The sequence below is a fragment of the Stenella coeruleoalba genome, assembly GCF_951394435.1.
Source record: "Stenella coeruleoalba genome assembly, chromosome: 3".
Classification (NCBI taxonomy): domain Eukaryota; kingdom Metazoa; phylum Chordata; class Mammalia; order Artiodactyla; family Delphinidae; genus Stenella; species Stenella coeruleoalba.
In genome coordinates this window covers 53,033,835-53,058,850 of record NC_137148.1, presented here as the reverse complement: position 1 = coordinate 53,058,850, position 25,016 = coordinate 53,033,835, and the positions used below count along the sequence as shown (strand labels likewise).

The 25,016-nt window shown below is 39.6% G+C and overlaps 1 protein-coding gene across 6 annotated transcripts in view; it reads right to left on the bottom strand.

The window, feature by feature from the left end:
• MAST4 (microtubule associated serine/threonine kinase family member 4) overlaps nt 1-25,016 on the bottom strand; it is a gene marked incomplete at its 5' end in the record, with an annotated part of 568,435 nt that overhangs the window by 255,767 nt on the left and 287,652 nt on the right. For all 6 annotated transcript variants that reach the window (XM_079916426.1, XM_079916429.1, XM_079916428.1 and 3 more), the window contains one exon: nt 7,623-7,654. In XM_079916426.1, the coding sequence (XP_079772552.1) occupies nt 7,623-7,654 (32 nt within the window). The remainder of the gene's footprint in view (nt 1-7,622; nt 7,655-25,016) is intronic.

The window sequence follows — 25,016 nt, the reverse complement described above, 5'->3', positions numbered from 1 at the left end:
GACAAGGTTTTCCCTCTGGTTGCAGTTTTAAGTGTAAACTCTTAAGAAGAGTTTGAGGCCATGCTTTCCAAAATGTTCAAAGAAACCATGACGAGCAGGGTGAAGTCAAGTGTACTCTGTGAGGTCTACCCTTTACATGACCCATACTGTGGATGTCGATGCTGTAATTCATGTCTTTATAGAACAAAACGCTACCACACCCTTGCTCATTATCTTTTTCTAACTCAAATGTATTGCCCTGAAGAAGGAAAATTTGCTTTCCATTCGCTGGTGGGTGGGACCCCTAAACTGTGGCCACAGTTCACAGTGAAGAAACAGTCTGAGCACAAGCAAATCTCAAGTCCTCCGAGTTGTTGGTTCTTCACTTACCAAACAAAGGTATTTAAAATTAATTTTCTGTTAAGGTTTCTTCCAGCTCTGAAATCCCAGGATTAAACTTTTCTAAGTGGACATCTATAATATCCCACTTCATTTTCCTCAGTACCTGTCTGTCTCAAAACACAGTTTCAAGAAGTAACCTATATACTATGTTGAGAAGGATGGGCAGGTTTCTAGTGATGGATTATTCTAGAAGAGGGGCCACTGAGCACAGGGAGTTCCCTCTCAGCTTCATGATACACAACATGTGTGGGGTCTGTCTCCCTCACACACCTAGAAACCTCCTGATACCAGTGTTGACTGTGGAGGGACACAGGAAAGATCTACCCAAGGACACGGGGTTCAGCCACCCTATGTAACACCTCTCCCCTGATGGAAGGGCTGGTAAACAAAGTTGTCCCCCCACCCCAGAAAATGCTACTCAAATAATCTGGCTTTAAGGGAGCTTCCTCAGCCTACTGGCAGTCTTTTGCCTAATGTTATTGGACAAAAATAAGTCGGAGGGGGGCCTTAATTCCCATTGTGTTTTATTTAATAAAATACTTACATAGAGCTTACTGCATGCCAGGCACGGTTATAAACATTTTACAGATATTAACTAATTTAATCCTCAAAACATTCCAGGATAGAATAGCATACATACTTTTTTTTTTTTTTTTTTTCCCAGTACGCGGGCCTCTCACTGTTGTGGCCTCTCCCGTTGCGGAGCACAGGCTCCGGACACGCAGGCTCAGCGGCCATGGCTCACGGGCCCAGCCGCTCTGCGGCATGTGGGATCTTCCCGAACCGGGGCACGAACCCGTGTCGCCTGCATTGGCAGGCGGACTCTCAACCACTACGCCACCAGGGAAGCCCTGCATACATACTTTTATGGATGAGGAAACAGAGACACATAGAGGTTAAGTAACCTTCTGAAGGTCACAGGCTGGTTAAACAGCAGAGGTAGGATTGAACCCAGGCCGTGTGACTCTGAAATGCCTACTGAATAACAGACCTGAGAAGGTGGCTTTTAGTGAGAAAGTGCAGGCACCCACCTGCTGCAGTGGGCCACCCTCCACAAGGCTTGCTGAAAAGATGCTCACTGAAAAAGTCTCCAAATTCCTGTCTGACTCAGGCTTGCTATAAAGTCATTCTGAGAAATATGAAATAGAGAATTTACCCTCATGCCTTTGGACATCCAGAAGCCCGCTTTGCCATTACACACACCCTGATGCTCTCCTGAGAACAGCAGTTCTCATCTAGGGGTGGCATTTTAGATTCACCCTGAGAATGGGCTGAAAGTCCACAAGCCTCGGTGCTCCCCCTGCCTCTGCCCCCAATGCACATACGCGCAGATTCTGATTTGTACTCCCAAGTGTATTTGGAAATGTGTGTGCGCGCGCGCGCACACACGTATTTTGATAAACCTCCCTAGGCGACCCAACTCTCCCTCCCACGGAGCAAAACTAAGGTCTTCCTAATAATTTTCAAAGGTGAGAAGATCGATCCTACATTGTTTCTATCTCCCAGGTCTCCTCCCCCCAGCCCCCTCACAGAAGATGAATGCAGGCGTGATACAGGATGCTGCAAATACATACCAAATACCAAACTGGCTATTCGATGAATATATAAATGCAATTGACATTCTTTCACAGTCTGAAATCCTCTCTTTACTCTCAGGATATATTACACCATTCTGCTTTTATATAAACATGCCACTTTAAATGCTAATTCAGATGCAACACTCAATTTTTTCTTCATTTTGTTGCTGGGTTTCTAACATTCAAAATGACACTGGACTTCCATTTGGCTTCAACGATAGGCATTTTGAATTCTTGTTGTTTCAATATTTGTAGGGGTAGGAGGGAAGAATGTACTAAGAAGAAAACTAAATTTATTTTAAAACTTATCCAAATACAGTTTACATGCCCTTTATTTTGCTTGAATTAAGCCCTTTCCCTCTCTTTCAGAAAATGTTACCTTCACCTTACTGAAAATCTCGTAAATCTAATTTGACTCCGTTGTAAAACCAAGGTGATTGCCTCTCCTTGCATTCTAGAAATAACCTCATTTTACTCAAACTGCTTTTCTAAACAGCCCATCAAGGCAGCATGCTCTGGCTGAAATACAACTGGCCCGAACATACGTCTTCTTTTTGAAAAATACACACACCTACAGATGCCAATGACATCCACGTGAGCCTCTCCAATTACACAGAAGGTCACTTCCTATCTCGTCTCAAAATGAGGAATTTCAACCTAAGAAATATCCTAATCCAGTGCACCCAGTTCAATCTAATTACAATGAGACAAACTGTCTTCTGAGTCCAGCAGGCCCCGCTCCACCCAGAAGCTTCCAGTAACCCTCGGGGTCCTCTGCCTCTGTCATCCTAGGCACTGTGACAACACTCTCTCCCTCTGTGGCTCACTCCATTCTTCCATCCCACCCAAACACCCTTTCCTGCTCCTGCCCAAGAGAGACAATATGGGAAAGACGTGAGACAAGTTTATCACCTTTTTCATATACTTGTTAACTTATCCATGTGGCAAAATGGTTCTTGACAACAGCTCTCCTTGTCTGTCGCCAGACCACCAGAAGCATCCCATTAATGACTCCCGTTCTGCTGTGCTAAATGCAGCTCAGCAACACCCGTGCCCAAAGGTATGTACATTTCAATGAGACGCGGAGGAGAAAAGACCTTTAATATCCAACTGAATGAACTTCAGTTCTTACAGATCCAACTGAATGGATGTCTGGCACTGTGGTAAGTGTGTTTTAAGATGCCTGTTTTCTTTGTGGAGAGGAAGATGGACCTCCTAGCACACCTGAAACCATTATATGCCAGCAGCACCTCACCCTACGTAGTCCGTGGCCAGCCCTACTAGACCCCAACCATTTCAGAATAATGATAAAAGGAAAAGGGGAATGGAGAAGGGACAAAACTCTATGGAGAGAAATAGTTGCGAAACACTAGTATTGCTGCTAGGTTGAGAAATTGAAATTAAACCGAGAAGACTCCTAAATTACTTTTTTTTTTTTTTTGCGGTACGCGGGCCTCTCACTGTTGTGGCCTCTCCCGTTGCGGAGCACAGGCTCCGGACATGCAGGCTCAGCGGCCATGGCTCACGGGCCCAGCCGCTCCGCGGCATGTGGGATCTTCCCGGACCGGGGCACGAACCCGTGTTCCCTGCATCGGCAGACGGACTCTCAACCACTGCACCACCAGGGAAGCCCCCTAAATTACTTCTAATACTTTCAATACTCCCAGAAATTCCTCAGCACGCAGAAACATACTTCTCCAGGCCTTCCGTGCTTTGGGTTTCTGCTGCTAGATGTGTGGCCAAACAACATAAAGCCAAGAAACTAACTGACCAGATGTCAGTCACTGTTCTACTGAAATAAAGTGGTAACTGCAGATAGTCCTACCGATCCCTGAACTACAGGGCTCCATGAAACAATGCACTCATGCTCACAATTAAAAGACATAGAAGAAAGGCTATTTTAATTTTGGGTAGCAAGGAGAATTTACTTGCTAAGAAGAGATACTGCAGTTACATTCTCTGTGCAGGGGGCTTGGGGGGGGGGGTTTAAAGATCATTAAAAATCAACATTGGAGGAGGCAAGGGAGCTGGCCCCAGCCAATTTCCTGCCCCTCTCTCCAGGGAATTCCGAGAAGAAAAGAAGCTCCCTCTGTACTAGAGAGCTGTTTATTTGAGCAATTAACAAAACATGAGGGGGTCCTTTAAAATTAAAGGGGACCTTGGTTTTGCTCTGAACCATCCATTAGCTCACACCTTGGGCTTTTACCCTTTTTCCACTTTCCCTGTCAGAAAACAACCACCACCCAGAGAGCTTTGCCACTTAGAAATGTCATTTTAGGACCCAAGTTCAAAAAACTAGTTAAGGGACCCACAACACTAGGAACTTTTTAATAAATATGGACAGTTTAGATTCGCTGTTAGAAATTTTACAAGATAAATGTCTTGTATTTGGAATTTGCTTTTAACTTTTCCTCAGCATTGTTTGTTTTTTACAATTATACTTGTTGACACATCTTCTTTAGTTCAATCATCCTACCCGCCATACAGTATTTCATTGTATGACTGTATCATAATTTATTCAAAGGATATACAGATTTTGACAGGTAGCTGAGAGGAAAGGGAGCAGAGAGTATGGCAACTTTTGTTCCAAGGAGAAAGACAAGAACATGCTAGAAGAATCTGGGAAAATGGCTACTCTTTGTAAGGAGAAGACAGCTAGCTAAAATCCACCCATACAGGGAGCCAGAGTAGAAACGGGATTTGGGACCTTGAAGTTGGTAAAGGGCTGGAAGAGCCTCTGGAAAACTGATCCGGGGTCACTTGGTTTTTTAGTAACATCAGGTCTAGAAAGAAGTTCCCTTGATCTCTCTTGTCTGCTGACCTTTGCACCATTAAAAAAAGAAAAGCCACATCATTGTCTTTGCAACCTTTTAAAACACATGTGAAACACAGACTTCAAATTATTCCTTGAGAAAATGATCGTAAATTACAAATTAGTGGGGATCTGGATTACTTTTTTTCTAGAAAGAATATAGGTTGCTTTTTTATCCTTTTCAATTAGTAATAAAAAGAAAAGCCTATTTTCTGTGTTCTTTTATTTGTAAAGGCTTTAACTGTTATATAATATATACATGCTTTATATAACAAATATGTTTTTATCACATGATTCCAGACAAACATTGTCTATAAGCTTACTTAAAATTTTTTATAGACAATACTAAAATTTTTTAAAAATATGATAAATCTATGTGTCTGAATGATGAAAGTGCATTTTTAAAATATTACCCTTCAAGGCATACACATTAAAAGTGGCAGATATAACAAAATCAGGTGCCTTCTTCCAAGAGCACAGCTTTTCTGAAGGTACACCCCCTCTGACAAGTTCAGTCGCATTGCCGGGTACCATAGACAATGAGGAATACATCACATTGCACAGTTGCTTGCTGTTGACATGGAAATACAACTCAACAGAAGAGCAGGATCAAATCCTCAATCTTTCTGGGAGAAGGTAATAAAAGACTTGAAAGCATTTATGCAGTAAATAGACAGAGGAAGTGTTAACAGGTTTAATGATCAGGTACCATGATGCGGGCTAGCACCCGTACCTAATAAAAACACACCTGTGCTCTTCTTCATCAGATTTGTATTAAAATCACTTGAGCATTTATCTTATAAGTATTTTCTTTTTCTCAAAGTCATAAAAGAACCTTGCATGAGGAGAGTAATGACTGGCATCCTGTGTGGTGGTCACTGAAAACTCAGAGTGGCATTACATCCCAGAACATCTATGTCATAGTCATTAATTCTTTGGGGAATACTTGTATTTAATAGAAAATTTAAAAATAGCATGTTTATTTCTTGTTTGCTTTACTTGCAATTATTAAGTTTTCCAAAATTCACTTAAAAAGGTAGATTTATGTTGACATATATATATATATATATATATGATTTTTATTCCCATCATCTGATTGATAGAGCAACTGATTTTTATTAGGAGGGGATTTTAATTGGCTTAAATGTAATTCTATCTTACTAAGTATTCAAAGCATGTACTCCAAACAAACTGATGCCATCATCACTTTTTTTTTTTTATTAAAGAGTCCATGCTCTCAAACAGAGAAATTTAAATATTTTCCTTACCATGTATTTCCCCTATCAACTCATGGCTATCAGCTAACATGAACAGAATTGAGACTTACACAAGCGCAAAAGGAGATATGGCCCTTCAGTAGGTATAAGGAATCTACTTTGCTAACTAACATTATTGTAATAATAATTTATAGGAAACATACTAACTTAAACAGGAAAAAAAAAAGCACCATTTATCATAAAGGCTAAAAGGAAGCTCTGACTAAAGTTCTAAAGTTCTTAAATAAAGTATACAAGACAAGCCTAAGATGCTTTAAGCATACAAAATTATGAAGGAAAAGAGATTTTTGTCTACAAAGATATTTTATGTAGATATTTCTGTTTTTCTTGTTTCTGATTTCTCATCATGTTGGGAAATATCAAAAAGTTTAAACTTTTACAAGTCTAGGCAAAAGAGTCCTAATCTTAATGCAGGAGATTGGAAGGTTTTCATTCTAAGGACATTTCCGATGCTAAACTATTAGGCCATTAACCTGTAGTGTCCAGAGATGTAAGCTGGGAGCGAGTGAAAATTTATTTAGGCACGTTCTCCAAGAATAATGATCCAGTGTTCTCCTGGCAACTAAAAAAGTACAGACCAAAATGGAGAGCAATAAAATGTTCATGGTTCACGAAGTTTTGGTTCCTAGACGCAAAGACTGAAATTTCCCAAAATTGAGTCAAAAGAATGAATTCTTACAACAGTCACCACATACGTTTCTAATCCTCCAAGTTGAGATTTGCATGAATTTATCTTAAATATTAGACTTATTGTTTTAAAAGGACATTGCCCCATCCACTAAACTCAGCATAAACCAGACACCAAATCCAAATATTTCCAGATCAGCCCTTACACAGTACTAGTTGATAGTAACTGTACCTTAGTAGAATATTAAAGGCAATTAACTTCATTCTGCAACTTGCTGATGCAAAAAACTATGATTTATGCAAATATATTATCAGCCTTAAAAATAAAAGGTGGAAACATACTATAAAGAAATCAAGTCAATGTTCACAAATTTGCTATTTTAATATAAGAGCATTACATGAATCGGTGCAGTAAGGTCTAGATCTAATAGAAAGTTTAGCTGATGCAAAGTCTTCATCAATTCAGAGGCAAAAGTATATCATTTACTCTGCATAAAATTCATAGTATAAAGATCATAGAATTCCAGATCATGTAGATAAGCACTAATTCTTTAGTCAGATCATTTTAAACTATCTACAGACCAAATAATGTTTTTGCTTGATTACATAATAGAATTTTTAAATTTAAGATTCTCCCAGGAATAACCTGCTGTATAAAAATAAATAAACAAATAAAGTAAAATTAAAAAAAAAAAAGATTATCCCAGGAATAAATATGCATTTTGGCTTATAATGCCCATAAGGAACCCTGGAAACTTTCTTCAACTTATCTTGAAATCATTAATATTTAACATTTATAAATAAATGCAAAGCTTTGTGTTTTCTTAATTCAGTTGATTATCATTAATCTTCTGATTGCCATTGAAAATCTAACGAGTCAGAGAATAATGACATTACAAACTGTATCCCAGAATACAAATGAATCAATAAAGAAATTATTCTACTTACAGACTTCCTCTTCTGGGGAGACTCAGCTCCTTCTGCAAAAGAAAAAACGAAACATGTATATGAGATGCTACATTAACCTTAGACTACTAGGACACCAAACAGGTAACATAAAATGTATCATCCTTACTATGCTTGATTTGGCATTTTCTATACTGAAAAGATTTTAGTGTAATTATTTTATGCTGGATCCCTTCTGACATTGTTCCCTTTATACACTGTATTTGACGTACAAACCCTGTTTACCTAAATTCCAGAGCAGAAAAGACATCAATCCTCCCAAAGCAGTGACAGTCAAATACTGAGTTGAGCTACGTGACCCTATAATTGAGGGTAAGGGAAATCTGAGCAACCAAAGAACTTATCCAAAAAGGAAACAGAAGGAGGAGGAGAAATTTTGCAGAATTATAATTAAGTGAAAGGTGAAATGAAAAGGGTAGTGAAATCAGACTATTTGCCTCCAACAGAAATAAACTCATGCAAAACATTATGTCTACCAAAGATTATAATTTAAAAAAGAAACAGAGCAAAAGTTTTCCTTCTGGTATTATTTCTTAAAACAAATGTGACTTATGATTAAGGATATTTAAAAGTAGGTTAATGAACTTCTAAAAAGGTAACCAGACAGCAACAACAATTAATATAGTGCTTTATAGTTTCAAAGGATGCTCTCACACTTATCTCAAATTAAGATCATTATCTGCCTTTCTAGAGAGAGTCTATGGGAAAATAAAACAAAATAACCCAGCAAACAAACAAACAAAAAGGGATACAGAAATACCTCCACCCACTAATGGAGCTTTCAGAAGCCCGGGCACTCGAGAATGATTACTTGATGACAATAATTAAAGAATAGGAAGTAATGAGTCGCCTGGCTATTTTAACTCAAAATTTGAAAGCCTTGACTAAATTTGGGCTTTCCTTCCCATAATTATCTTTTTTTTTTTGCCTGCCAGGAGCTCAAGCATCATTTTTTGAAAGGTGCTTCCCCTTCAGCTTCAAACTCACCTTTCCTGTTCCCTATTTTTATTGGATCCTGAAATGTTTGTCATGGCCTGTGGCCTCACATCTTACTTCTAAACCATGCAATTTGCTCCATCACCGCTTACAAAAAATGGACTTAAGAGCAGCAGCCCAGAGGAGGATCCTGCCTTAAATAGAACTTATCCAAAGTTATTACTTTACTCACTTATTAACTGGAAAATATATTTTGATACAGAGTTATAATAATCAGATCACTGTTTAATTGCAAGAAGAAAAAAAAACAATTTTAGGGACAGAGTATTTTCTTCCTTCTCCCAATAGCTAGCCATTTTCTTTTCACGGACTGCAGGGTTCAGTGGTGAAATGCTTTTGTTTTGTTTTGTTTCGAGTTTTTCTTTAATCCTTCATTAGCCCCAAGAAATTATAGCGTTTGCTGAAGTTGGCTCCCTGATTCTGAAACATAAATATACCTTTATTTACTAAAGCCTCTAATGAGAAGTGTAAAGTCTTTGACCAAGACAGTTTTCCTTGGGAACTGAAATGTAAATAGAACACCAATGAGTAATTGTCTCTACGTGTGTCTTGGGTTATGACAAGCACTGAGAAATCTGTTTGTATTCAGGTTAAAAAAAGAAAAAAAGAGAAAAGGAGAACTGCCTAGAAGTAATCATTCACCAGAGGGTTTCTTTTAAAAAGAAATTACTGATCTGAAAAGGAATACATATATATAGCTGAATCACTGTGCTGTACACCTAAAACTAACACACCATTATAAATCAAATAAACGTCAATAAAAAAAAAGAAATGACTGAGACCCACTACATAGCAAAAGGCCTAGAGCTTAATTAAATAAGTAAATACTGCTGTTTAGTAAGTTCATCTGACAGCAGTATTAAAAGAAAAGGAGGCGTACCTGAGGTGCTATCATTAAAAACAGAAAAAAATAAGTCAGATGTTGTTTCAGTTCTGTACGCAAACAGATCACTCAGAAGATATAACAGGAGAAGGGCCAAATAAATGATCCCCAAATAGTTCAATCAATCATATTCCACCAAATGACCCGACTGTAAGCTGGCTATGAGAAGAAACTGCTGAAACGGCAAGATAAGGGATGAAAACCGACTCTGTTTTTAATCAGAAAGCCCTTCCAACAGGTCTAGAATTATGAGTTCTAAACAAGAAAAAAGGTCACAGTGGGTAACCCCGCACTGCTGCTCCCCGGGACGGCGGCCGAGGTTCCAGGACATTTAATAGGCCACTGTCAATGACCTGCAGGGTCTGTGCTAACCAGGCTGAGGAGCTAATCCACCTGACGGCTTGAATGTCAGGCTTGGAACTGGAAACTCAATTTGCTAGCAAATTGGAATCAGATGCGATGGTAATAAAGTGAGAGAAATGAATGTGCTGTGGCCAAGACCTTGTGAACAGTGGCTGCAAAAGCCTGCAAATCCCAAGAGGGCTAAGCGATTGCAGACAGAGCCAGGAGGGGCTGCTGTCCTGCTGTGTGGGGAGGGACCATGCACTGATCAAACTGCACGGGCTGGATGCAAATGAGCAATATCAAGGCACTTACTGCCCCAATCCTAGTGGTACTGTGCGTGTGTGTCCTTATTCTCTTAATGTCAGGATAAGGTCACTAAACCATACTTACATAATTAGATACGACATGTGGTATTGGTTCCGGTCATAAACCAAAGCTTGTGCTTAGTATATTTGGAACATGTGTAAAAAATTAGCATCAGATTAAGAATAGAGAAGGGAAGGGGGCAGAGAGAAAAAAGGGCAAGAAGTGTCCATCTGAACTAAAATCTATGTGATTATTAATCATCACAGGTTAAAGAAATGCATGAGTGTATTTAAGAATATTAAAATTTTAAAATTATTTTCATTGATATTGATTTTTCAGTGACATCTAATATTTTTTAGAATTGCTGTGTATCATTACTTGCTTGAAAAAATGATCTCCTTTGCCCCCTTTCTAAAAATGTTGACTAGCAAATACGTGCATTTGAAAATAAAGACAAAGTTAATCGAAGAACTCTGTTTACCTTCTTGTGATCTCTTGATAAGACTGAGAACACACAGATTCCTCAAATACTGAAAGAGAATTTCTGTGAGTCTGGGAAGAAAAGAAAGCATAACAAATGATCCTGCCCCTTTCCTCGGCCAGCCTTGGCCTCAAAAGGAGAAGAAAACTTGTCTCGTTCATAAAGGCAGTTGAGAAACAGCTGCAACGTTTAATATGTACAAGCAATTTCCACAATGGCAATTTAAAAAATATATACTATTTAATACGTATTTAATAGTTATACATACACAAATAAAACAACATGGCAACACATGCCACATGTATTTAAGAAATCTTTGAACTATTCTTTTTAACTGATGGGCCACGTTATGATTTAAAAGAGAAAGGAGATCTTATATCATATTACAAATATTATATTACAAATAAAATATCCCCTCCTTCAAGAGGTGGGGCTTAATTCTCTTCCTCTGGAGAGTGGGCTGGACTTAGTGACTCCCTTCCAAAGACAGAGGAGGGAAAAGGAAAAGTAGCAACTTTTAAGTGGAGAAACCTGACAGACACCGTCTGAACCAACCAACATTAATGTTACCAACAATAATCATAGATACCATGTGCCCCTGATACGATGTCATGAGAACAGACTTCACCACTGTGGCATTCTCCCTAAAAATCCTTAACTCCAGTCTCATCCTGGAAAAAGTACCGGGGAAAACCAAACTGAGGATCATTCTACAGAACATTCTACAGAACAACTGTCAGGGTTGTGAAAAACAAGGAACAACTGAGAAACCGTCACAGGTTGGAGAAGACTCAGGAGAACGATGACGAAATGCAATGTAGGATCATAGACTGGATTCTGAACCATAAACAGGACAGTAGTGGAAAACCTGGTGATATCCAAATAAAGTGTTTAGTTAATAGTAATGTACTAATGTCAATTTCATAATTTTGACAAATGTATTAAGGTTACATTAAGATGTTAACATTAGGGGAAATTGGTGGAAGGGTATGCAGGGATTCAACTGTCTTCAACTTTTCTATAAATCTAAAATGATTTCAATTTTTTTTTTAAAGTTCTCTAAAAAGAAAGAGAGAGCTAAGGAGAAAGAAAGACACGTGTGTGTGTGTGTGTGTGTGTGTGTGTGTGTGTGCGCGCGCGCGTAGGCTAGGGCATGGAATGTATGAATAAATATCGAAATAGTCTATGCTTATTTTAAGGCCATATTTAACCCAGTATTTTAGAAGTTTATAGAAATAATCTAAGTGAGAGAAGCTTGTGACTAGGACCATCAGTGAAGATGTTGAGAAGCAGTCAGGTTTGAGATATGTTTTTACAGAATATACAAAAGAACTGGATGTGGAAGATGGAAGAGAAAGCCAGAAAGAGTAAAAGTTCTTGGCCTGTGCAGGGGGAGTTTGAGGGAAGAACGGTCCTATCTGGATACATCACATCCAAGATGTCTGTAAGAAATCCAAAGAAAAATTTCCAAGCAGGTGGTTGGACAAACGAACCTGGGTTCAGGAGAGAGGTCGGGGCTGAAAATAGACTTTGAACTCATTATTGTATAAGATGGTACATAAAACCATGTGCTGGAAGTGACAGGAGAAGAGAGAACAGAAAAAGAAGTGGCACATATACCTATATGTATATATACAGGACCACTTAAAATCTACAAGCGGGGAGAATTCTGCTACACACTACGCCCTGTTAAATGATGTGCTGAACTATGCAGACCCTGGGTTCTTCAAACAACACAAACTGAATGAGGCTAGCAAGTAAAAATACTACTGGGTAGACACCAGCTCTCACACAGGTGACGGGATTGTTGCACAGACAAGGTCAGAAAATGGGTGGGAACTAGGAAATTAACCCCCAGAGAACATGACCACAGCTGGGGAATGGCCCGTTAGGACACCTCTGCTGCTCAAGGCTCAACTGGGGCTCAGCCTCCAGGAAGGACCTCTCCACTGTCCCAGCACCTTCCCCTCAGCACTCTGGCAGGTCCCCACTCCCCGCGAGTGTCCCATTACTGCCAGGTGTCAGCCAGCGTGATCACGCCTGAGTTTCTGCAAAGAGCTGAGATGCGGGAAGCAGTGTATCAGGCACCGTTAGGGACACGTAAGGAGGAAATAAAATAAGACAGATTTAAAAGCTACTTGGGGAAACACACACAGCAAAAGAGATATCACCAGGTGCAGGATTATGCAGTATAATTTGAATGAATAAATGTTAACAGGGGAGAGAAAATAAAAGGGGATGAGATAATTCAGCTCAAGCAGTGGTTCTGAATGCAGTCCGGCTACACATCAGTGTCACCCAGGGAGCTTTTACAAATACCGATGTCTGAACACCACCCTGGAGATGGAGAGGGAGTTGTGTGTATGCGTTGTTTCGTGGCGGCTGGTACTTTTAAGTACCCTTAAGGCCTATTAGTTTGCCTTTGGATTTTTTTCTTTATGGAATACTACTTTTCTAGCTGTCATCAGAGTAGTGAAGTTTTAGGGTTTTTTGTTATTTCCTTTCCAAGTGGGAAGCACTGTAGGGCAAGGAAGGGTACCCCAAATGGAACTCTCCCTACCTGATGGGGTGTAAATTTAGCTAGGGGTATAGGCTCAGCAAGGGATTGGCTCTTTTAAAGGGATGTTTTTGGCCCCATTTTTCTGGCCTCCATTTCTGAGTTACTTGTGAAGGCAGAAGCAGAGGACAGGAAAGTTCACACCACAGAACCAGATCTTACAGAACCAGGCTTGGTTCTAAAACACAGCTGCACACAAAAGGGGCTTCAAACCTCTTGAAAAATCCAGTGAATTGCCCATACAGTACATAGCTCTGTGCATAAAAATCTGTAGAATGAAGCTGGAGAAGCAGTAGGTAGACCTCTACAGAGATGCTTGGACATTCAAACTGTTCATCCTGTAAAATACCACTCAGTGGGAATGTGAGGTGGGTGGAGAACCCTAAAGGACCCCTCCTTTCTTGCAGGTTTTATTTCATGCTGTTTCTGTGTCTATAACCACAGTGCACTTTAACATATTTACCTGTGGTAGTAAAGTTCAACAAAATAAACCGTGAAAGGTACACACACAAGATCCCTGCTGCGTTTTCATGTAAACTTTACTCTATCGCAACCGCATACTCACTTTCTCCGAAAAAACAGAAGTAGTTACCGCCTTCCTTTCTCTCTGGGTTGGCTTTTTCTGCCCTGAATTCAAATCAACGGCCATCGTCCCCAAGACTAGGCATTCGTCTCACAGGCCCTTTCCATACACAGAGTTTCTCAGTCATAATATGGGTGTCTGGCTCTTTGAGTTTTTATAAAATCCTATCCGAAATGGAGTCTATGAATTTCTTAACAAACTCACCTGGCTGTCTGGCAGGACACGCCAGCCTTCCCATGGAAAGCCCAGAGATGAGCAGTTGCCCAGGATCGCAAAGCCAGGAGACGGTGGAAGCAAAATGTGAACCTACGACACCCAGCCCCAATTTTCGCCCTACACTCCAGTGTGAAAGTGCTGGAGAGCAGGCCAGAGTGGTGTCGTGCACGACAGGGAGGGGAGTCTGAATGAGGACATGAGCACAGAGGGTTGGCTTTAATTTAAGAAAAAAAAAAAGGAGGGCAGCTTTTCCTCTAAAGAGGGAGAAAAGTACAAGTAAAAACAGGTACCTTTTAAAGAAGAACAAAGGAAAACTGAAGCAATTTACTTGGAGTTCCGTAATTTCAGAAACCGAGAAGACAAAATCTTCTGCCAAAGGTGAAAACAAGGGGCACACGTGGGGACTAAAGCAAGCAAAATGGGGTTCTTTTATCCAATTGCACACTTTTTAGTAAAGGCTGCTGAGGCAAGTGCTATGCCAGGCACTGGGCATAAAGGACTTGGCTTGCTTTTTCTATAGTGTGGAAAGGCCTGGAATAGCGGTTTTTTTCAATAGTACCAAGGGAGGGGGCGATCAGTTTTCTTTAAGGAGAGTCAGGATTGTTTCTTGCCCAGTGATATTCCCCATTATTCATGATAACAAAATCTGGTGGAACTGAGCTATTCTCAACCTCCAGGCTTAGCTCCGGTTAAATTAAGCTAATGACAAAGTTCATTGTCTGAGCCAAAGTAATTGGTTCAGAGATGGCATCTGATTCAATCTGGGAAAACAAGATGCAAAACAATGTTTGCTCTAGGCTCCTGGGAAAGAATGCCTTCCTTTTTCCAAGAGAGTTAACAGGAAAGGAGGATCATTAAACCCAAGAAGCTAATGACAGCCGCAGGGTAGAAGGTGACAGAAAAGAAAGACAGGTAGAAACTGGGTCTTGGGTGATGTCTTTGAAACAATGGATCTAGTCTTGCTTATACCTGGATTTCTCAGTTACGTGAGTCAATCGAGTCCCTTTATTGTTTAAACCAGTTTAACCTGTGGTTTCTGTTCCTTACAATTCAAATATTCCCAAGTGATGCAATACTTAAGCCTGGTCTTTCTTCCACGGCCACTGGGAGTTGGCTAGGCAGCCTCAGGAGTGGGTGAGGAAAGGGGCATTCCAGAAGAGGGAACGGATGCTGCAAAGTACGGCGGAGTGAAACAGTACACAGCTCTTAGTAAACTTGGAATGGCCGGAAATGAGGGTAGAAAGAAAAAACCAACAGGACATGAGAACAGAGGCAGGGACAAGGCAAATCACAGAAGGGTTTTGGAAGAGTCTGTCTTTATCCTATAGTCAATGGGGAGCTCACGGAACATTTTAAGTAGGAGAATAAGATGGTCAAACTTAACACGTCAAAAAGGATCACTCTGGTATCAGGGTGTCAAATGGCTTATGGAAGACACACGGGAAATTAACTCAGAGGCTTATTCAATTGCCCAGGAAGCATAGCCCAGTGCCAGGACTAAGAAAGAGGTAGTGGGGAAAGAGGGGAGGGGCAAATTCAAGAGAGAAGCGTGTGTGTATAGGATCTACCGGAGTTGAAAAGAAATGCTTAGCTCTTGGGAAGGTTTAGAACATTAGGAGCTAAGGGCAGGGCTCCATCCAGAGATTAGGGAAGAGGGCCATCCAAAAGTTAAATAATGGAAATCTGAATGTGGATAAGGGGATGGCAAAACCATTTAATTTAGACCAGAGAGTCCCAGATGGCAGGGAATGTGGGATAGATTTGCAAAGTAAGATAAGAGCAAAGGTGGGCATCGCAGGTCTTTCTTGCATGAAAGTTAACTATCATTCATCACAAACCCCTCCTCCACTTTAAAATTTTTACACAATTGGTGGGAATTGTTTTTCTTTACTAAGCCCATCGGCCTTCACCCATCTAGTAACAGTCCCTAATGTTTACTGCATGGTGAGGTACATTATCTTAATTTTCACTATTCTTTCCGTTTGACAGAACTGAGGCACAGACCAGTTAAGTAGCAACACAAGGTCACAGAGCTGGCAAATGGCTGAGCTTGTCTTTGAATCTGCAGCAGCCTGAGTGCAGAGCAGTTTAATTATTTTTCATCACCAAGTAAGATTTGGTGTATCTGTACCACAGACTCCCCTCATGCAGGCTATCAAGTTGCATTCACAGCTGATAACACACTGGCAATTACTCTCAGAAAGGAATGTTACAACACAGCTTTGCAGCTCTTTCTAAGCAAATTTCCCACTTAAATTATTTTTATAGACTCTGGTTTTATTTGAAGCAAAGCCTTGCAAACACATTACTTTTAACACAGACCTTTTTAAGTAGAAAAAGCATAACAAGTCAAATCATCAGTTAACCCCAAGTCAATGAGCAAATGAAACAAGCTTCCTTTCCAGCCAATTACTAGGGGTTTTGATGCTTCCTAACTACATCCTTGACATCAAAAAATCAAGCTTGGGAAACACACACACACACACACACACACACACACACACACACACCTCCTGCCTTCCAATTCAGTATTATATAAGGGAAGTCTGCCTCCTAAGTCTCCATGTTTCTCTGCAGGGTTTGCTGAGTAAAACTAGTATTTAATGTTAATAACATCTCCAGTTTATTGAGTGCTTACTATATACTAAATGAGGTGCATTTATTTCCTCAAGATTAGGAGCTTCCAGCCCACAGTCATACGGTATTTTATATCTTCATTTTCTTCTTAAAGAACAAAATACTGTCTCTTTCAAGCAAAAGTGTGTCACTTTTGATCAAATGAGAGGAGCCACAGTCCTTTGCAACAAAGGAAGCAAAACAAGAAAATGTATATTAGATCAGCCAAACTTTATGCTAAACAAAAATACTTATTTAAGCCCATTGTATACTTCAGAGTGATGAAATGAATAGGATCTAGAGTCAGATATACCTATAATCTAACGTAAGTCAACGCTGGAAAATGTCCTTGAAAAATCTCTTTAACTTCTCTAAGACTTAGTCTTCTAAGTTATAAAATGAGGATATTACAATCGATGCCATAAGGTGTTGAGAAGACGACTGAGAACGCACATCCTGCATGCAGCACAGCTCCTGAACACACCAGCACCCTAGATGTCAGCCATTACTATTGAAGTGTGATACTCGCATCAGATGTGCCACCTGGGGCACAAGTGAAGAGCTCTAATCAAGAGAGGAATGGGTAAAATCAAAGAGCAAGTGCTCAGGATGCCTACCTTGTCCTCTCTGAATGCAGAACCGGGCACAGTTCTGTCGAGCAATTGGAAGATTCCAAGCAAATCAGGCTTCAGTGAAATCACACACCCTGTTACTAATCAGCAGAAAAAATTCCTTTAGCAGAAGGAGATCAAACACAAATGCTGGATATTTAAAATTTTAATTGCCCTAAAGACTGCACGTTTAGAGGTCCTTCAGGACTATAAAATTAAGGTCACCGTGGACAAGTTTTGTGATTCTCTTTTTTCCCTTAGAAGAGACTTATGAAGGCTCTTGATAAATACGCGTATCAGCCCTGCCACTTAACTATGTTTCTTTTTACTTGGGAAAGCCTGTGACCTATGGCGAGCTTAGATAAAAAGGCAACACCGCACAGCTGTGCCCTGCAAGGCTTCACAATTTTTTCAGGTCTTCCATCCATTACCAGCAAATTACAGTAAATTCAAAATATTGATCTGCACACTCCTATATGGGAAGAAAGTTACTATGGACTTTTATTGCTTACTGTTGGGTACAATTCCCTGGAATCAATAAAAGCTACAATGTTCATAAGCTTCTAAAAGGATAGTTAATATAGTGGATATGAGACACCTCTTAGGATCACTATAAATCTATAGGATTCTTCAACAGAACAGTGGCAAACATCTTCACTGCTCAAAAGCCTTATTTGATTTTAGAATCTTCTCATTACCCAGGAAAACGCCCTGGGAAAGAAATGAATATCAATGACTGGCAAAACTAGAAAAGACCCTGCTTAACAGATTTTCTGTTTTACCTGTTGGTTCCCCTGCATTTCCACACCAACGTTACTGTCCAATCCAGAGTCAGTCATTAAGAGTTGTGATTGTTTTTTTTAAGAGTATCGTAGCACAGATTGAAGATGAGTTTTCTTGACCGAGGTTTCCAGGGTCCATCAAAGGAGACTGCTGGCCCATAAACAATATTTCAACCACCCCTAATTTAAAGAATCAATATCCTTTTATAAACCAATTTTTAAAAATCAGATAATAATTCAAAGGTTCTATTAAAGTTACAGACAACCTTAATACAAAAAGAAAAAGGCTTTTTATAGAACCAGGAAACAGAACTGGGTGAGACTATTTGACCAGTGATAGTGAATTCGTTCAGCTGATGAATCATTTTTATTTACTAAATACACTCTATAGTTTATCTAGCAGTCACTATTCTGAAAGCCCATTTTAGTGTAGAAATTTACAGGCAAATCAGCTCAAGGGAGCTCTTGAAGTGCTATATGAAGCTGATACCCACAAGTCTGCTTTCTTCTGAAACCACTCTTCTCCATCTAAATGCAAAAGACGATGTTTAAAATGTACATATAAAATGTATGAGGGTGATGGAAGATTAATGACACACATATTCAAATAATCAATAATGTGTCTTAAGCCTTTAATGGTACTGAAATTTATTGTAAAGAGGTCACAGAATAAAATAAACAATTGCCTCACAAAGGATATATTTTACTTAGTAAGTAATAGGTCCTATTTGTTAAAGGGTACGAATTGGACTTTTTTGCAAGTTATTTTCTCCAATGTGCTATTTCAAATAGCACCAGCTGAAAGTACACTGGAATTGGGAACTCTGAGATTGAAGAACACAGAGTAAGGTAGGATCCCCTACTTCTTGCTTCACACCTTCCCCCCATCACCCATGAAAACTGGTGCTGCTGGGCTGCTCCTGTGATGCAATAAATCTAGTGGGTGCCAGGCCCTGTGCTACTCATTTTCTCCTACAGGGTTTCATTTAAGCCTTATCCCTACCCTGCAAGTATAGGAAGGGTGACCGCCATTTTCTTCTGATGGGGAAATTGAACCTTGGAAAAGTTACATTGTGATTTGCCCAAGGTCAGTGGTCTCACATTAAGGATAGTATAGCAAAGACAAAGTAGCCTTGATGATCCTTTCCCATACTGCACCAGCCCTGGACACTCAACCGAAAAACATTTTTATGTGAGAAATAATAAGTCCTTATTTACTTAAGCTGCTGTTAGTTGCGTTTGCAGTTATTTGCAGCTAAATACATTCCTGATACTCTCCAAAAATAGTAGTGAACTTTGCAAGCTCCAAAGTCAGCTTTGGAGCAGTGTGTCCAAAGGTACACCTGGCATTAAGACAACCCTGACACCATCAACTCTGAGCATTAGGAGGGCTGGTGCTTGTTACCCAGAGAAAAAGATCAAATGTTCCTTAAATTAAGATTAGATTGTATGAGAAACAAAATCCTTGGAAACACTGATTACAGATCTGTCAATGTGGTTCCTTTTTCCAAAATCAATTGGGAGGGCCGCGCAGTGTGTGTTAATGACTTTGAAGTTAACCAAAGAGACTCCAAACTTAATGGTATCACATTTGTGACAGTTAATTAGCAGAAAATATTAAAGTACAGTGGAGTTTTTGCCTTTTTTTTTTTTAAGCATCAAAAGCAATAAAAGTCTTTGGGGTTTTAATTGCTTCTTCCCTAAGACTGAATTCTATTCTCATTGCAAAGACAGAATCCTCTCTCTCAAAGTCAAAATGACCCCTTGTGTGATGTTTTTGGACCAGAAGGACTAAAACAAGAGTGGACATTTAGACTGAAGACCCAGGAAAGTTTTTCATAAGGTGGCCTCTTATTTTTACTAACTGAAAAATTAAGTATTTTCCGAGCAGGAAGCTCTCCCCCTTATCATATGTGAACGCTGCCATTTTAATTCAGAGGTCAGTTTAGGTGATTTCCACTATGGTTTCTATTATACTAATTAGGTTCTTCCTTTTAAAAATAAAAGGCATACTAGACCTTATTGTACTGACATGATTGCTGTATTATAGAGAAGCTATGTGTTACTGGGTTACACTATCACCTTGGAAACCTGAAATTCATAGTCAAGTCTGGATGTACTGTCTATAGAAGCAAAAAAAAACCCAACAGTCTAAACTGACTGTACTATAACATAGTACGAACAAAGGGGGAAAATCAACTCTCAAACACTGAAGAATACAAAATTACAGGCAGCCTAAACTATCTTTCAGAGTCACACAATTTAGACAAGCTGATGAATTGGCACTAATGCTTTTAAATGGTCCTATCACTTTAAATGCTAGTAAAAAAAAGAAAAGAGAAAGTAAACTAAATTACACTGAATAGAATTATGTAACAATTAGGAAAAAAGTAGCTAAGTAAAATAGACTGTTAAAGAACTACATGTCTCTTTTTTTATTGAGATATAATTGACACAGCATTGTATGAGTTTAAGGTGTACAACGTACTGATTTGATACATTTGTACTGCAATATAATTGCCACTGTAGTGTCAGCTAACACCTCTATCGTGTCACATAATTATCATTTCTTCTAGTGATGAGAAAAAATTAAGATCTAATCTCTTGGCAAGCTTAATGTTTATAATACAGTTTGTGGTCTATAATCACTGTACTGTGTGTTAGCTCTCCAGGACTTATTTATGTGTTAGTTGCAAGTATGTCTCCTTAAACAACATCTCTCCCATTCCCCCAGCCCCAGCCCCTGGTAACCACCATTACTCTCATTTTTCTAGTTCAGTTATTTTAGATTCCACATATAAGAGATTATATGTGTCTTTTAAAGATAGAACCTAAATATAAAAACCCTAAGTGCTAAATGCTATACGCTAATTGAATTAAGTTGCTAACCCACGTGTCCTTAGGCTCACCAGGAGGAAAGTGCTGAGACGGCAGAGCCGTAAGAAGGCAGCCAGGCAGGGAGGCTCAGGAACCTGGCTTAGGACGATGGCCTTGGGCAAATGACTTACCCTCTCTGTGGCTTCCTTCCCTCACTGGAGACGATCAATCATAAGAGTTCATAGTGTCATTGTGAGGATTAAATGAAAGGATACGTATAAAGTACCTAGAAAAGTGACTGGCACACATCGAGCATGCTGATATTACGTTATTATTCTATCTTAAATATTCATTCACTAATCTGACTTTGCAACCCTAAGGTTTTGCAATTCAAAAGTGTAAAGTGTTCATCTACACAATAGGTAGTTATGCTGATATATCGTCTGTGCACCAAAGCACAGATGAAAACTAGTAATACATTTAAATATTCTACTTGAATGAAAGCTTAGAGAATCTATCCTTGAATTTCTTATTGATACTCTCAGGTGCTTTCCAAACGAATTCTGCTGCGTTGAAACTAAGCCAAAATAGATTACCTGGGCCATTGTAACTGCCCTTTGTCAAGCACAAAGTCCATCTCAATGAAAAACAAACTTCTTGGGCTTCCCTGGTGGCGCAGTGGTTAAAAATCTGCCTGCCAATGCAGGGGACACGGGTTCAAGCCCTGGTCCGGGAAGATCCCACATGCCGTGGAGCAACTAGGCCCGTGAGCCACAACTACTGAGCCTGCGCGTCTGGAGCCTGTGCTCCGCAACAAGAGAGGCCGCGATAGTGAGAGGCCCGCGCACCGCGATGAAGAGTGGCCCCCGCTTGCCGCAACTAGAGAAAGCCCCCCCACAGAAACGAAGACCCAACACAGCCAAAAATAAATAAATAAATAAATTTAAAAAAAGGAAAAACTTCTTAAAAAGCCAGATTCCATTTTTACCCCCACATATGCTAAACAAGTTGGCATATGTTCCAAGCATTCCATAGTATATCTTTTAAGCAGACCCTTTTTATCTTGTGTAGCTTTCATTAAATTATAGGAGAAAAAGTATTTCTCACTAGGACAGGAATAATGCTAGATCTATCATCTACTCTGTTTTCATTCTATATTTCTCTCACTCTACCTTTCATCAATAAATAAGTGTTGCTTTAACTAAAAAGTGTGGAAAATTCTGATTGAATTTTCCACTTCAGAGTACACAAAATCATTCCATCTAACATGCTGTGTTAGAAAATCTATGCCCTATTCCGACCTCCTGTTGCAGCCTATTTCAAGTATTGGTGATGCACCATATCACACTGCATGGCTGGTGAAGGAGAGTAAACATATTGACTGAGAAACGTTTTGAAAAAAACCTCTATTCCACCTAGATCCTGGCTACTGTCAAAAACCACAAACATGTTTGCATTCTGTCTGTGCAAGAGCATGACAGAGTTCTCACAGAAATTCCCACAATAAGCGACACCAGCTACTTGCCTAATTCTCCATCTAAGCAGGACCATGCAAGGCGGGGGCTGGGGTAGGGGGAGCAAGAGTCAGCCCAAATAATATACTCAAGAGGTGTAGGAGAGAAGATGTTATTAACGGTGCCCTTCCTTTCACCTATTTGCAAGGTTAAAACAAAATTTAGTGGAAGAGATTACCATCGCAGTGAGAAGGCACAACTCGGCCAGCAGGCAAGGAACACATGGAAGGAAAGGTAATATATTGATTGACCTTTCCTTCCAATTGCAGTCTAGGCAGCTTGCTGTCTTTTTTCATTGGGGGGGATGTGACAGCTGACCTAGCCTATTTTCCTGGACTAGCAAACTGGGACAGTCCTTGGAGAAGAGAGGCTGAGACCAGTACACACCTACAGTGGCAGAGCACAACATTAGCTCTGTCCTGAGTAGCAGGCCCTAAGTATAATGCTGTAATCTTCTGGATTAGAGCTCTTCCTCCCTCCAAAAATGCTAGTTTCCTTACCAGAAAAGAGTGGGGAAGACGTTTCCCAGGTGTAGAGAGTGGCAGCTGATATGAATTATTCATATTCCTTGAAATAAAGAGCAACAGGTCCATTTAGCTCAACATTTCCCAAAGAACTTTGCTAATGGGTATTGACAAGAAAAACTTAAAAGTTCCTTTGTAAAAGTTCTGTATTCAAATAAGTTTGAGAAACACCTAATACAGCTCAGAGAATTTACTTACTGCAAGATTTCCCCAAGAACTTTTAAATTATTGGCATTTTATTTAACAAGATCAAGGGCCATGGTCTGCAGTGTTCCCCAAATTAATGGAACCATGGAACACTTTGGGAAAACATCACTGAGGCACATACACAGAACAAGCCTTGAGAAATGTAAGTTTAACTGAGCCTTTACTTTAGTACAATGATAGGATGACCATAAGAAAAGCAGAGACCAAATCACTGCCATGGGATACACCAGTGACTGCATTTAGTAACTGATTTTCACAGTCTGGTATTGCACTCTAATGAAAAGAGGTAGGTGCTCTACACTGTAATTCAATCAAGTGTCCCCTAGTACACCTTGAAAGACTGTACAACAATTCCAAGAGAAGACTGAAAACAACAGTTACATAACAAATCCCTCGTGCACAACAGTGATCAAATTGCTAAAGAAATAAACCCAAGGCATAAAATCACATGACTACCATGCCATAGGTCTACAGTTCATGTGAAAGATACATCCAGGAAATAAGGACTATTATCACAGTCATGTGTGTCTAACAGTGACGGAATAACACAACTAAGCCCCTATTTATGAATGGTTAGGCTTTTCTTTGTTCCCTTTTCCCTATTGGCAAATTCCCTGATCTCCTTGGACAAATCTCCTATTTCTGAGACTTCTACTTCCATTCAGGAAGTAGACAATCACAAGAGACCATTACTCTCAATTACATGTGTGAAGATGTGAAGAAAAGCTAGAAATGAAAAGTATGTTATCACTTTGTCTGGTTCCTCTCTTACCCATCCATGGCAGATTCCTCCTCCTCCTGACATTCCACCATGACAGCCATGGGCCTTTTCCTTCAAGAGTTTATCACTCTGGAGTTCCCTTTTTAGGTTTACTTATGCCCTTAGCTTTTTAAATTATTTTTTAAAGTATGATTTTGTAGCTTACACACCTTGTTTTGATTGTGAAGATAACAACAATGGTCTCTTGTCATTGTCCACATTCTAAGTGGAAGAGGAAGCCTGAGAAATAGGAGATGTTGCTTTTTCATGTGTTTATAATTCTGAGTAGGTGCCAAACATTTTGAATGAAAGAACAGTAGAAATTGAGGTAAATAATATTTAGCCCCAGGAAAAGGTGTGTCTCTTCTATGCCACACCACTTGAGTCAGGGTGATGAGTCATTCTGCTCACTACCTGAACTGTGCAGGTACTGTTGAAATCCATGGTCAAGAAAAGAAACCGGCAATACAAACAGATGTGGAGATAGCCAAGATCTTGATGTTATCAGACAAAGACTCAAAAATAACTATGCAAAAGGATACAGTGGCAAAGATGTGCGACAGCATGAATGAAGACATGGCAAATTTCACTAGAGAGATAGAAACTATAATAATAATAAAGAACAAGAGGCAAAGCTGAACTGAAAGATACCAGAGTGAAATGGATTTACCAGCTGACTGAGCAAAGCTAAACAAGGGATAAATAAAGTTTAAGTCGAAATGATAGAAATTACCCAAAATGAATCACCAAGAGAATAAAGCATAAAGCAAAAACAAAAGAGTGTCTAAGATCTGTGGGACAATATCCAACTGCCTAACATAGGTACAAATGGAGCCCCAGAAGGAGAGGAGAGAAAATGAAGTAGAAGATAAATGATGGCCAAAGACTTTCCAAAAAAGTTGATGAAAGGCATCAATCCACATATCCGAGAGGCTCAGTGAATTCCAAGTAGAATAAATACAAAGAAAATCATACTTGGGCACATCTTAGTCAAATCTCTTTTTCAGGCAAGAAGCAGATAAATATGTGTGAGATAGTGGAAAGGGAGAACTTATCAAAAAAAATTAACCTGAAAAAATGTTAGAACAGGCAATGGTGTTATCAAGATAATCAAGCCAGTTACAAAAAGATACCATGGTCTCCAAGCATTGGCCAGCAAGTGTGTTTGAGGTGCTCAG